General features: G+C 36.3%; 1 protein-coding gene across 3 annotated transcripts in view; it reads left to right on the top strand.

The window, feature by feature from the left end:
- Positions 1-16,090, top strand: part of erbb4b (erb-b2 receptor tyrosine kinase 4b) — a 287,765-nt gene that overhangs the window by 190,416 nt on the left and 81,259 nt on the right. For all 3 annotated transcript variants that reach the window (XM_026271454.1, XM_026271455.1, XM_026271456.1), the window contains exons 4-6: positions 5,956-6,087; positions 7,651-7,716; positions 13,914-14,032. In XM_026271454.1, the coding sequence (XP_026127239.1) occupies positions 5,956-6,087; positions 7,651-7,716; positions 13,914-14,032 (317 nt within the window). The remainder of the gene's footprint in view (positions 1-5,955; positions 6,088-7,650; positions 7,717-13,913; positions 14,033-16,090) is intronic.

Genomic DNA, 16,090 nt, shown 5'->3' on the forward strand with positions numbered 1-16,090 from the left:
TATAATGTTACGAAAGATTACTATTTCAAATAAATGCTGTCATTTTCAGCTTTCGATTCTTTAATTTTGATTGAAATATACAAATGTAAGATAAGCAGCACAACAATAATTATTATTATTTATTTTTTTAAGATCATGTGACTGTGAATACTGGAGTAATGATTCTAAGAATTTAGCTTTGCCTTCACAGGAATAAATTACATTTAAAAATGCATTTAAATGGGAAAAAAAGTTATTCTAAATTGTAATAATTTCACAGTATTACTGTTTTTTTATTGTATTTTTCATCAAATAATCGATTTATTTTTTTGTCAATATCGTGTCATTTATAGTCAATATTTTGTCATATTTATTCTTTTGTTAGTTTTATTTTTTACATTTCTTTTAGTTTTAATTGTATTTCATTTTATTGCTCATGGGTCAAATACTGACATTGTTGACTATGATAGGATTATATTAAGCATTCATAATTCTTCTAGATTTTTCTTCTTTAAAAAGTATTGCATTCTTAACATCATGCAGTGTTATTTTGTTTTTCCTAACCACATTTTTATCAGAAGTTTGTTCAATTAAAAGATTTCCTGCAGCTCAAGTAGAAGAGCATGACACTAGCAATGCCTGAGAAATCACAGCTGTCTCTGACAGCTGTAGACTCTATAAATGCTTTTATTTACCTATTATCTGTCTGCTTTTGACTCATTTCTGTATTGGTCAGTTGTGATAAGAGGCACATGGAAGGAATTACTTGCATTTTTTTCTCAAATTGAACACAGAGGGACACACAATCTTCAAATTTCCGGTGAAATATGTACGAATACATAAAGTCTTACCGTTTCTCTCTCTTAGGTCTTGTTTAGCATTTAGCCTGTGATTTTAGTGCACTCACTCTCACCAAAGAATAAAGCCAGCATGACAGATATCACCGTCCTCTGTGCAAAGAACAATAATGTTTGGTTAAAATGCAATTAAAAAACTAAGTGTTTATTGTTCTCACAAAGTCCTAATATGTCGGGTTCAGAGGGATTTTTGTTTTCCTCATCGTTGTTTGCTCAACTTTACTCATTGCATTCTTTAGCCAGACAGCATCTCCTTGGTAACACGGCTGGAGAGGCCAGGCTGTGTGGGGCAGAGCCTCACTTTGATGGATGGCGCAGAAGATCACCTATTTGTACAGTGGCGGTAGGGGAAGCTGGCACAGTCTGGCATATCATTCCTCATAAGCCCTGGCAGCCTCAGTCCCTCTGTGCCACACGCAGAGCCAGACTGCTGGTAGTGACTGGCATAAGGCCGGGGTGATGTTGGCACTCTGTGATGAATAGACGGCCATATCTATGCCTGATTGGCTTGGTGATCTTATTGAGGAAATGTTACAGTGAATGAACAACTGGATTAGGACTCTGTGCTTGTTAAAGAAGATGCTGGACTAGTTCAAGTTGAGCAAATAAAAAAAGATCCTGCGTACTGCATACTACACCGCTGGTAACATGATGTCATGCTCTGGTCCATTTAGTTGAATTAACCTGATTGTTTTAAGCCCAGAAAAAAAATCATTATCTATTAGTCTTCATATTAGCATGGGTAAGCAGCATTTTAAGCCATTTTAAGATATGTTTCCATCCAGAGATGCAAATTTAACTTTTGTGTTAAATTAAAATGTTGTATGTAACATGTTTCGATCTCAGGTGCTCAACAAAATCATGACTTCCTGGGAAACAGCAAGAAGTGTAAATAATAAAAAATAAAGTTGCAAAAATGTTTTTCCTGCATAATAAATAACTTGTCTCTTACTGCATGCAGACAAAACACAGTAATAAATGCTGTCATCTTGTGTTTGGAGGTGGATGCCTAATGTTTGGAAATGTCATCGTATAACACAATTCTGGTTTTAAAGACAGACTTTTGCTCAGGAATTGAGAAAAAGACTAGTTAGTCTAGTCACATTATCTTTCGAGGCAAGTCGCATTCATTTTTGTGTTTGCGAATTGACAATTTTATTCTTATTCTTATCGGATATACTGTAAATATCTAAATTGAGTGCATACATTTTTACATGTATTTTCAGATTTTATGTACATCTTGGCATTTCTATTCAGCAATTTTCATACAATATCCCAAAATGTGCACAGAAGTTTGTGCATCGAAACATAGCTCTAGACATGTTCTTGTTCAAAGGGTGTTCCAAAATGTAAGATATAATTTAATATTCTTACTATTCTCACTTCTAATAGAAGTGCATTGCATCTTTAGTTTATACTCAGCAGAGATGGCAATCCCATAAGGCATTGCTCACAACGTAAGTAAGTGACGAAGATCAATTCACATTGGCAGACAAATCGGATTAGGATAGCTATATTTCAACACTGAAGCACCGCAGTAAAAAATGGTTCATTATCATTAAAAATATACTAAAATATGTTTTTAGTTATTTTTTATGATTAAGGGGAAGTCGTGGCCTAATTGTTAGAGAGTCGGACTCCCAATCGAAAGTTTCTGAGTTCTAGTCTCGGGCCGGACGGAATTGTGGGTGGGGGGAGTGCATGTACGATTCTCTCTCCACCTTCAATACCACTACTTAGGTGCCCTTGAGCAAGGCATCGAACCCCCAACTGCTCCCCGGGCAAAGCAGCATAAATGGCTGCCCACTGCTCTGGGTGTGTGCTCACAGTGTGTGTGTGTGTGTGTGTGTGTTCACTGCTCTGTGTGTGTGCATTTCGGATGGGTTAAATGCAGAGCACAAATTCTGAGTATGGGTCACCATACTTGGCTGAATGTCACATCACTTTCACTTTTCATTTAATTTTGTTGAAGTCAGTTATCAAGTTGAGTCTCCCTTTTTGCTTTATATGAGCCCTTTTTGTCTAATCCACAGAGTTGTGTTCCAAAAGAGTCACTTGCGATGTTTCTTTTCAGTTCAGGTGCCTATGTAAGCAGTAGACAGTACGGCAGCTCACTAGGTTTTGGAACAGAGCCAAGACTCATTTTACTCTAACATGCTTCAAGTTCTTCCATGTTTTAAGTGCGCAGGTATGACACGATTGTGTGTGTGTGTGTGTGTGTGTGTGTGTGTGTGTGTGCGTGTGTGTGTGTGTGTGTGCATGCACAGCATTTCCCGATGACTGACATTAATGTTTTCACTTCATCTGAGACTAAATTGAATTGAACTGTAGCTTTTACAGATCCATAAAAAAGTCAAACAGTCATTCAAATGAAACCAGCTGTCTTGATAGCCAAGAGGAACATGCTTTACTGAACCCAGCACCAGTGCTGGCATCTAGACTGCCAGTGTGTGTGTGTGTGTGTGCTTTCCTACCCCTCCAGCTGTGTGTCCTTTGATACAGATAACTTGCGTGCCAATCTGTGCCAGCTGAGAAATTGAGATTAGGGTGACAATGTGGCCTATTTTCCCAGGTTTCTCTTTTAAATGCAATTTTTATGCTATAGGGTTAAATAAATAAATAAATATTAAATGTAAATGTCAAACTTAAATGAAAATCTTAAATATCATCATTAAATCTAAATGTTAAATCTAAAGCTTTAAATGTTTTACTGTTAAACACATGGTTTGTGACTGACTTTCATCTTTTGAACACAAAATAAAACTGTCAGCCAAATTCAAGAGAAGTTCAACAGGAAATATCATAGCCTGTGTATAGGGCTTTGAATGTTATCTTTGAGAATGATGGACCTTTGCATAAAGAAGTAAGGACTTGTGCAACTACTTTAGATTTAGCCACAACTTTTTTTTTATGAATAGGGTCTATTGGATGTAAACAAAGGCAATTATCTGATTTAATGTTTAGTCTTCTCTTGTATGATCGATATTTTGATAAAATAACATAATAGGTGCCGACTGAGCCTATTTAGTCTTCAATTGTGGGCTCTCTCTTACCTCAGGTATTTTTATCTGATGTACACAGTAAGGTTCAGTGAAGTTAGACAGAATCATCGGTAAAGACAGAAAGACAGCATCCCCGAGTCTACTTCATCCGGTCAGGCTGTCTGAGGACCCCTGTCGAGTTCTGCCATTGGATTTATTTGTTTTTCTGATTCTTGCCGCTAGGAAAATGCAAGACATTTACGTACAGCCCTCCCAGCATGTCAGATGCAGAGAGCACTAAAATTAATTTATCCATTGAGCGCCAATTTCTCAATGCCCTTTAGAGAGAGGGGAAATACACAGTAACACTGTCTCCAATCATCAATGGAGTACAGTTTAATCAAGCTTTTGTTAGGCTATTATCAGTTTCAGATGGCCCGTGGTATGAATACGTCTCATCTGTTCTTCCGCCACATGGCTAATCTCCTGTAGCCGTGAAAGAGAAATCCAGTGCAGTAAATAATGCAAATCTGTTTTAATCTCTCTAGTGTTTTTATCCACGCAAGTGAGGATCATTCTAGACACGTTAAGATCATAATGTTCATTGTCGTCTGGTGTGCCCAAACAGAGATGTCTCACCCGTGAACACACGGGGACGCGAACAACAGATTGATTTCTCTCCAAATCCGGTGATCCGTGTGAGACAGTATGATGCATATTATGGCAAAGGATTGAGAGGCGTCTCCCTGCAGATGAAATATGAAATTACAAATCTGTTAGCGCTTCTGTCCAGAATGTCGGCGCTCCAAATCCAGGATGGATCTGATTCTGACATTGTCTGGGAATGTAATCATTTCCTTCTCTCTGTTTGTGTCTGCCGGGAGTAGACATCTCTCAGAGGAGAGGAACAAAGTAGGGAGAAATAAAATGGAGAGAAAATCAAAACAAAAACAGATTAGGGTTATTAATAATAGCAGGAATAGTCTAATTTGTCTAGCCTTTATTTTAAGAGATGTCTGTTTTTTTTTTTTGTTCACCCCAAAATTAAAATTCTGTCATTATTTATTCACCGTCATGCTTTTTTCAAACCTGTATGACCTTGCAGTGTTTTCTTCTTTGGTTAATAAAGGGATATATTTTGACATTCATTTTATGGAGCTCTCAAACTCCAAAAATAATGGAAGTACACCATAAAAATAATAGATGTAGCCCAAATTTGACTAGTGAGTTATACATAATGCAATATGTGTGATTAATTCATTGTTGACTGAAAAAAAAATTAGTTGTCTATTAATTGTGACTGGACTGAGTCACAGAGGATTGTAAACTAGGCATTTAGACAATTTTACTGAAAAGAAAAATTGAATTAATTGGTGCATCTCATCTCTAAAACACTCTTGAACATCAAAGAAAAAAAAGTATATTTCAGTCTTTTCCTGTAGTTTCACATAGAGAGAGAGAAATCTTACACATTTTTCTGAATAAATCATTTTGACGTATAAATTCACTTTAAAGATCAGACTTTAATAAATTGTTCACATTGTTGTGTATTACTTGAACACTCCTGAACATCGAAAGAGCTTGAACTTTTCATCTGTTCCTGACATAAGACTATGCTATGTCTTCAGAATACCTGCGCATTTATTGCACATCATGTATTTATCTTTATTGGTAGTTTTGGTCCAATTTTAAGCTTTAAAACTTCAGTTCCAATTAATTGTAATTACAGAAAAATAAACAAACAGTAAGTACCTCATTTAAAATGTCACCTATTGTGTTTCTCACAAGTCATAAAGGTTTAGACCAACATGGGAGTGAGTAAATGATTAGAAATTACTCCTTTTTGAGTGAATTGTTCCATCAAATCATCAGCCTCATCTGACTGTGGATTGCAGGCTGACTTACCTGAGAAGTAGGCCAGTACTGACACCAGAGGGTCGAAAAGAGTCATTGAGTGAAGAAATCAAATTATTTTACACATTATTTTTGTCCTCCAGGGAGCCTTACCTTGCTCTTTCTATGTAATGTAAGATAGTGATGAGGTCACCTTCAGTGGAACGATCCGCTCAGAGGTGTCCGCTGACATAAGTCATTAAGTAGTCAGTGGTGTTTTATTGTTGCTGTCTGTGTTTTAACAGAAATTCTGAATGGAGGGGTGTATGTGGACCAGAACAAGTTCCTGTGTCATGCCGACACCATCCACTGGCAGGATATAGTGAAGACCGTTCGTCCTGATCACCTGGTTGTGCCGTCCAATAGCAGCAGCTCATGTGAGTAGTACTGACCAGTCAGAGCAAGACGTACAGTGCTAAACTGGAATGTTAATACACTCCTGTTTAAGTTTAGGGGCAGTATCATTTCAAAATGTGTTTGAAAGAAGTCTCATATGCTCACTATGGCTGCATTTACTTGATACAGTAGAGAATGCAGTAAAATCTATATATAATTATTTTTTTTTTTTTTTACATTTTATTTCTAAAATTACTTACATGTATTTGGAATATAAATATTTTATACGTATTTTATGTTGTCTTTACTGTCACTTTTGACTGACGTGACGTGAGCTTTTTGACCCCAGTCTTCTTTATTTGTTATGCCTCCCCACTCTCTAAATCAAGGGTGTTGAATTTCTAATCCACTGTAATCTCTTAGTGTTTTGAGGAATGGATTGTCCTCATTGATTTTATTTAGTTATTTAATGAGGTTATTTACATTGGCAATAAAAAATAAAAAACAAATAACACGAAAAAGCAATGCAGCTTTCACCAATTAAAATGCAATCTTGCCCTTCCAGCCAATGTTTATCAATTATTTTTTTCCAATGTTTTCCAATGTTTCCAGTGAATGATCTTGACGGTCAATGTAAACATTAAAATCAACCAAATGAGACCTTGAGCATCTCACCCTTACTTTTAAACCTGAATAACATTTTAATGACCGGGAGATTCATAGTTTGAAAAAGCACCATAAAAATGATCTACACGACTCATGACCTATTTATGGTATATGGTTTCAGAAGTCAGATTAGAATTGTATAGATTATTTTAAGGGTGCTCGTTTGTCTCTTTAGAGCGCTACAGTGTAAAACTCCATCTAATTTCCATTGTATGATAGTGAGGAAATGAAGACAGAGTTTTCATTTAGGCTGAGCTTAGAAAGGCAATTGAGCAGCCCTTATTTACCACATCTCACAAAAAGTTTACAGAGAACAACAGAAATCAAGGACCAAGGCAGAAAAAGAGGAAACGAGAAAAAACTTTATTTTAAAAAAAGGGAAGATAGTCAAAAGTGTCTAGTCCATGTAGCTGAAAAGAGAAAGCCACTAGTGTAATTATTCTTAACTGAAGTGGAACAGGGACAGAGGACAACACTCCATCAGTCAGCCATGCTCACACTGCAATTACCCAACAGTCAATTAAGCTTGGGTGGCAGAGCTACCACCGCAGATGAGTGTAGCAAAGACATACGGGCCGTCTCCGCTGGGGCAGTGCTCTAGAGAGTCAGCGAGAACATTGTTCTGTCAGTCAGCAATGACTCTTTCCCACTTTATTAGAACAGGGTCAATGCGGATGTAAAGAGTTACATCCTATAAAGCTGAATGATCCAGATTGCGGTTACTGTGATGTACGGTAACATTATGACAGTGAATTCGCAATGTGACGAAATAACGATATGGATAGTGTGATTAGAATGCACACAAATCAAAATTGACACTGATCCTCCTTGTCTTATTCCTGAATGTTATTTCAAAGAAAATATTGTCTGTTTGAGTAATCCTTTATTAAAATGCAGAAATGTGTGATCCCTTAATGTTTTATCTTTCCTGGTTGCAGGTCAGAGGTGTCATAGAGGATGTAATGGACGCTGTTGGGGGCCAAAGGAGGACCAGTGTCAGAGCTGTGAGTGTCAGAAAATCAATATTGACTTCATAATGGTAAAAAAAAAAGAGTGGGTCAGTGAGAAATGGCAGTTCCACAATACCTAGCTTTAAAATGGCCTGCATTGAAATGAATGTATTTACATTGTTAACTCTAGAGTGTGATGATAATTTCTCCTTATATATACTAATATATATATATATAATAGTATTATTATAATTATTATAGTAACAAACCATTTACTACAACGTTTTCCTCAATAAACACCTAAATTACTGCTTATTAATAGTTCTGTTAAGGTATTGGGAAGTATTAGGGATGTAGAATATAATCATGCTGAATATGTGCTTTATACGTACTAAACAACAGACAATATGTTAATAACATGTATGCTAATAAACAGAATTGGTTACTATACTGAAACGTTATATTATGACACTAATACATTTTGATTTACTCATTAATTTAGTCAGGTGGCCAAAATGTCTGCCCACTACAAAAAGGTTTTGCTCAGCAAGAACATAAAATAGAGGGAACACTGATCGAGACCATTTTCTAAAAGCATTGTTCTATTCAAGGCCATGAGTTACAGATTTGATCTTATTTCTGCCGGGGTTCTAGAATACCTCTGTCTAGTAGTAAAATATGTGGTACAGTCCCTCTGTAGTAAAATCACTGTAACAAACAGCCCATTGTGGCATTTTATTAATTTTTACATTTCACAATACTTTGCATAGCATACCTTATCAACCAGGATGGAGAAAAAAACCCTCCGAAGTAATTTTTACTCATGAATATAATATGTAGACTCTGCTGAGACAGCCACCAGAGTGAGGTGAAGAGTCGTTCCACACTGGGAGAGTTCTCCAGCTCTCTCCACAGCACAGGCTCGGTGTGGCACCTCCAGCAGGCCGTGGCACGCCGCTGTCCTCCCAGTGGAGGATTATTGAAGAGAGAGACGGGCAGCCTGACTCTCCCTCTCCTCTCATATGTAGCTGCAGAAACCTGCTGCACTTAAAACTGCCGAGATTAATTACTTCAGGTCCCTCAAAACTCTAACACATAGCCAGATCCTCTTTCTCTCTCTTATAGGCTTCCTCTCAACAAGCTTGATCACAACAGGCCATAACTTTGATTTCCCCAGACATGCTCTTATAATGCAGTCAAGTCAGGCTGCTCAAAAAACTTGTCATTACCCCTGCCTCGAAAAACTCACTAATGCACCCGTAAAGATCTCTTTTTGAGGACAAAACATTCGACTTCTCTTGAAGAAAATAAACCATTTTTGAAATTTCATGTTGACAAAACAAATTGCATTACAGTACTCTTGGGATGGGAAAGCTAATAGGCATTCACCAGATCATTTCTGCAGAAACATTTCCATGAAATTTGAACGCCTTTCATTGACTAAGTTATAAACATCCCCTGCTCCTTGCATATTCACATGGAATTCATATGTGACCCTGGACCACAAAACCAGTGATAAGTAGCATGGGCATATTTGTAGCAATAGACATCAATACATTGAATGGGTTAAAATTATAGATTTTTCCTTTATGCCAAAAATCATTAGGCTATTAATTAAATACTATGTTCCATGTAGATATTTAGTACATTTGCTACCGTAAATATATAAAAATTTCATTTTTGATTTGTAATATGCATTGCTAAGAACTTCATTAGGACAACTTTAAAGGTGATTTTCTAAATATTTATATTTTTTATTTGAATTTTTTTTCTTTTTGCACCCTCAGATTCTAGTTTTTCAAATAGTTGTGGCTCTAATATCTGACTCTCTAATTTGTTATCTTAATTTTAGAAAATTGAACTTTGTAACTAGTTTTATGGTACAGGGAGCTGAAAATGAGTTATTTATTTATAAATATTTTTTTTAAAATCAATAATATATATTTTTGTATCTATGTTTATTCATGAAGTGATAGACAATGATGAATTACATTAAATAAAAACAACTACAATTTTACCTAAATATTTTGCTTTTATTTCAGCAAAAACTTTTATTTTGCATGTTTTCTTATTATTGTTTACCCTTTCCCCTATAAAAGTGCAGAAAGTCTGGTTATTCTGTCTGGACCTGCTAATGGTATTTCTATGAGACCATGTATCTGTATTCAAGACAGTATCATCATCACACAGATGAGCAGAGCAGAGCAATTTCACTCTCCCGAATGGCAGGAAAACTATCATGTACCTGAAATTTGTACTGCCCTGATGATATCACCATTTATTCATGTAATGGACAATCATTTTTATAGACTTCTCCATACAGTAAAATGGTTTGGCGGGTCAAGTAGGAGAATATGAGCCTTTTCTCTTCTCAAATACACCCTAATTAATCATAATGTCCTTCCTGCTTCCTCTTTCATCTCCCTTCTGCAGATGTACCTGTCATTTCCCTCCATCAGGGTACCAACATTCTCTCATTCTTCTCGCTCAGTTTTGTTTTCATTCCATCTTCAAGAGCTCTGAGAGGAAATCTGTTATTTAAATGGAGAAACCATTTATTTGAACAGGCACTTCTGTCTCTCTGTGACTGTTCTAAATCTAGCAAGCATACTAACTAAAATGGAACTGCATAAGTAACCGATTTGGAACATCAACTACAAACTGTGCATCATGCAAATAGCAAAGCTCACAGGAGACTCTGCTCTCGGCTGATTTTTGCATTCACTTGTTGCTTCTTACAATAAACGTGAAGCTTCACAGCATAGAAAACTCCATTTATAATTTCAATGAACTGTTTTGTCAGTACTCTTTCATAAATTTTATTTAGTGAAGTAATTGTACTGTTGTACTGTAAAAAAATTGGAGTCAGTATTTAAAAATTAGCAAGGATGTATTAAACTGAAAAAAGTATTTTTTACTTTATTATTATGTTGTTGTTTTTTCTAGAAGAAAATGCTGTGTTGTTTGAACAAAAACACAAAGCAGCACAACTGGTTTAACTAATGATATTAATATAACTTATTATATATAGGTTAGTATATATTAAAATAATACTATTGCAAATTATATTATACCATTTATTTTAATTGTAGCTATATATATATATATATATATATATATATGCATGTATGTATGTATGTATGTATATATAATTATATGTTATTTTAAGAATATTTCACAATATTACTGCTTTATCAAATAAATGCACCTTTGGTGATCATAAAAGATCAAAAAATTAGTGAGAGAACAGCATTTGAAAAGTATTTTTTATAAACAAGAAATGCTATCTTGAAAGAACTATTTCACTGAGCTCATAACAATGCATTACCCTCTCCATGAAATATGGTGTAAATGTAATTCTTTTTTAGATTTTGGGACTAGGCCTAATCAGGCTGCTTACCTTTAAATTGCACTTGTAATTACAGGGGCAGTTAACCCAAAAGGCCTATTTATTCATTGTTATTCAAACTGTTTTTGCATGGTAAAATCACTGTAAATATTCTCCAAAAATGCCTTTGTTTTCCATAACATACTTATAACAGCATATGGGTCTGGAGCAACACGAGTATATAATTACATAATTCGATTTTTTTTTACCTGTGAGGCTTAAATGAAGAAGACATAAGCAGCTCGTTAGGTTTTGGAGCAGAGCCTGTTCTCTCTTTCTTTTTCTGTCTTGTATATTCTGATCTCATTTAGATAGTCATGAGCAAATCTTTGCACTGCCTCCACAAAGACACTACATGTCACCGCACTGCACCAGATAAGTCTGTTCTCTCTCCTCTCCCCTCGTCTCACCGTCCTCACCTTTCTTCTCATCACTGCGTTTAAATCCGCAGCTCGCCTCGCCACCAGCCGCCTAACTTGAATAGTCTTAATTGTTGAAACGATAAGGACGAAGTAATTGGAGAACTGTGCGACTGTGAAATGGATTTGAATTCCATCTCACACTAATGAAGCTATTTAGTAAGTTAAGAGTATTAAACATTCCGTTCGGATTTTTGCTGTAGTTTAAATTTCCTGTCATTTTTGCAAACTTAAATCTGTATTTCTTGTCAACCCAGTGGATGCTGAGTAAATATTTGAATCTAGTGTATTCAACTAATAATCATTTTTTTGGTGCATAATTAGATTTGGAATCAATTTGTGCATTGCTAAACTGGGATTAGATCTTAACAAGAGCGCTGCTTCTTGACCTAAAATGTGTCTGCGCCATAAAACACGGCAGTTGAGCTTCTAATGAAACTCTCAGAGGCTTAATATTCTGTGCTTTATAGTCTTCTGTGTACTTTATCAAATTGATGGTGTATAATTGCCAGAGTCGGATGTGTTTTAAAAAACATGTTTTATGGCAAATTAATCAACATATCATCGCTCTTCTGACTGGTCCTTTAGTTCAGCACAACGTCTTTTGTTTTCGTAAAATAGGCCATTTGGTGTCTATGCGATAATGGCTTGCACTGCCATAATGGTAGTGGTAAAGTGGTATTTCAGAGGAAGGCCAGCTCAGTTCCATTGAATCTATTCATATAATAAGTTTTATACACATGCCTTTTATAATGTATTGAATATTACATTGAAATACAGTCTTTAGCTATATTATGCAGGGAGGCTGTAATGGCGAGGGACACTTGTGTATGTAAATAGGTAGATGACCTTTTTATATTAACATTTTAGTTTACATGTTATAGAAATGTATGAGGGAAAATGTGTATAATAAGAACTGAGATATATGCAGAGATACTCACCATGTAAACCCTGTATGATTCATAAAAGGGTCATATCAAGCACTTTATTATATATATATATTTTTTTTAGTTTTTAATGACAAATTTCCTTTCTGTCTGATCCTTAACAAGTTGCATCTGTCTGAGTTTCACCATGACTGGATGGGCCGTGTTTCTAACCACCCAGAAAGCATCACTGATGTGCAAACACGGATGACCATGTGATAATTTATTCATGTAAAGTTGCAGAAGTTCAGAGAAAGATTTTTTTTGTTGTTGTTCCACAGCTTAAATAAATTATCTTTTTAGACTGTGAAGCAAGTTCTTAAAGTTATACATTTCAGTAATCAGTGCATCTTGCATGAATATTTAAAAAAAATAGCATAAGATCATAAAAACTGGATGTATAATAATTATACAAATATTAATACGATTTTTAAAAGTAGTTTTGAATGAAGAATAACATGTTACCCAGCATCAGTTATCTACTTAAAATTTTGTCAGCAAACCGAGATGCATGTAGATCTGAATCCTGTCACACTTGGAGAGTCTTACGAACTCTTTATAAAGAATTAAAACGCATTTTGAGGAGGCTGTGTGGCTTGCAGTCAGCCCGAACATGCGTGCATATACAAATGCTGCTGTGGCAATCCAATTACAGGGTTTTACAACCACCGTGCTAGTAACACACACACTTACTTACATTCATGCGGGGGCTGATAGATTAATGAAAATGACATTCTGTGTAGGGACTGAATAAGGAAAAGCCATGCAGATGTGATTTTGTACATTGTTGCATTCTAAAACAATGTAACCACTACTATGGCTGGTTTCAGATCTCAGATCTCAGAAGCTGAAGGACACTGTTTTCATGCATGTATCTTTAAATGCAAATGAGCTGCTGCTCCCGACCTCCTTTTCCAGAATAGGGCTGTGCCTTTACATCTTGTACCTTAGATACTATGCCAAAAAACATCTGTTTGGTTTTTATTATCATCTCTATCATGCTGAAATACCTAAATAATATCTCCTCCATTTTGATGGTGACTACTGTATATCATGTTAATGAGGTTTGTTCCTATCCTGGCTATTTAAACAAAAGTTAAAGTTAGACAAGCTTTCGTATATGCGTTTGTGTCCTTACAGTACATAAAGGATACTTCTGGCATTATTTTAGAAAGCTCCCCAAGCTCACTCAGAAGCTACACTGGAGATGTATTCTGCGTGCCATATGGCAGGAATTACTGTGGATGTCTATATTCATTACTGTGAGGATCATTAGCAGAAATAGGAAAGCAGTGCAGCTCTGTGATCACCATCACTCTGCAGTTAAGAGACCACACATTCCCACATGTTCTCCCTGGTTAGAGCTCTGTTTACTCACACTGTGACTCTTACTGGCATGCAGACAGCTGTGTAGTATGATGAGGCGTGATGGTTAAAGAAATCATCACACAGATGCTAATTGTCATCAGAAAATGCATATTTCACTAGCACTTTCTCTCATCTCTGTTTCTTTCTCAGTGACGAAGACGGTGTGTGCCGAGCAGTGTGATGGGCGATGTTTTGGGCCGTACGTCAGTGACTGCTGTCATCGCGAGTGTGCTGGAGGCTGTTCTGGACCGAAGGACACCGACTGTTTCGTATGTCTTCAGTATTCCTGTAACACACTCACACACTCAATCATATTGGGGACTGCAGTGTCTAGTCGATTAGCTCTGCCACTAGTTGATGGTTTGTGCTGTATGGACTAGTCACAGATCACATGACTGCAGTTTGCTCTATATGGTGACAGCAGAATGAAATGTCCTTTGTCCACAAACTGTGTTCTTGTTTATTTGCATGTCATAGTCAAATTTGAAGTGGGCTTTCAAAGTCTGAGTCCACTAGCAATTTTGCATGTTTCTATGTTAATACAGTTTTTTCATTACTGACTTGGGAAGTCGTGGCCTAGTGGTTAGACAGCTTGACTCCTAACCCTAGGGTTGTAGGTTTGAGTCTCTGGCCGACAACACCAGAGGCAAGGCATCGAACCCCCAACTGCTCCCCGGGCGCAATATAAATGCCTGCCCGCTGCTCCGGGTGTGTGTTCACGGTTTGTGTGTGTTCACTGCTGTGTGTGTGCACTTTGGATGGGTTAAATGCAGAGCACAAATTCTGAGTATGGGTCACCATACTTGGCTGAATGTCGTGTCACTTTAATGTCACTTTAAAGTATTTAAATTAAACAAAGATAAATATTTCTAAAGCATTTATAAAATTTTGAAACCAAAAAAATGTACATGAATTTCAGCATGTTAGAATTTTTTTTATTTTATTTTTGTTTTATTACAAATTGCATGATCAGCATCACGATTTGATTGAAAAGATTTTCAGTAGAATTTTCATATTTTATTACAAATTATAATCAGAATCACAATCAGAGTGAAAATGTGAACATTTACAATTTTTTACATGCATTTCAGAATGCCTCAGTAATTGGTATTTTGTTAGCTTTAAATGCAGCAGCACTTGAGCAGCATGAACTTCACAAATTTTGGCAAAGGATAATGTCCTCCAGTATGATTTAATATGATTCACTGAGATGATCTAAGTGCTATCTTGAGCTTCAAACGAAGCAAGAACATTTCGATGAGGATTCTTTGAACGCACTGTATGTAAAATTATGCAAATGTAAAAAAGCGGAGTGAAAGCGGAGTCATCATGTTCATAAACATCAAATCAACGACTAGTTGACATCTTGTCTGGGCTAATAGTTATGTAGTTGAACAAGCCTTAACTTTACATCCAGTGTCAACCTACTCGTGCACAACCCTCTTACAGATGTCTTTTTCACAAACACACACACACATCTACACACACACACACACACACACAGTCTGTCAGTCATCTGTGGTTTTATCAGCCATCCCATAAAACTGCAATTGTAGAAGTGTTTCAGTAACAGCGGCAGACCTATTCCAGCTCCCTAACCTTATCTTTGAGTTTTTGTTCAGCTGTTATATTCACTTCTCCAAAAGAGATCCATGTTGCCTACAGATGACTCTCTTTTGACCAGAAATCTCCCTATAGGAAATGTTCTTTGCACCGGAGATACCATTAAAATCTCATTTCCTCCCACAATGCCTTGCTGTGAATGAGAGTGGGGGCCACACCTCTGTAGCTCTTTTGTTATATGCTGCCTAGGCAGATCCCAGCCGTCTCTGACTGCTCCTCGCTCCTCCGGCCCTCAGAGAAAGCGATTTATCGCACCTCTCTGGTTTTTTAATTAGTTATCCTCAGCTGTAATCATTGATATTGTACTTCTCAATTGTTCCCTTTTAATTGAAAACGCACTTTCGTGGCGTGCATTGGGATTTGGATCAATGCCTTATTTTTATTTTTTTTACATCTCAGCAGCTCTAAGGCGAAAAACAGTTCTCAAGTGTTTCTGAAGTCAGATTTATAAAGTAAAGAGCTTTTTCTATTCTGTGAGCCTGTTTTAATCATTATTTATTAGTTGCATTGTTTATTTATATTGCTTATATGCAGTATTGTTGTTGGTTGGCATACTTTTTTGTTGGTCGAAGACGATTAGCGGAGCAATTTTGCAATCTGGCACATACTTCTATATTGCATAATGTCCTAAAATAAGACTGCATGAGTAGCAACACAAGTTTTTGTCAGCTGTTTTATTAAATACATTTTTTCTTTTTTCTTTG

This window comes from Carassius auratus, chromosome 9, assembly GCF_003368295.1.
Source record: "Carassius auratus strain Wakin chromosome 9, ASM336829v1, whole genome shotgun sequence".
In the NCBI taxonomy this organism is placed as follows: domain Eukaryota; kingdom Metazoa; phylum Chordata; class Actinopteri; order Cypriniformes; family Cyprinidae; genus Carassius; species Carassius auratus.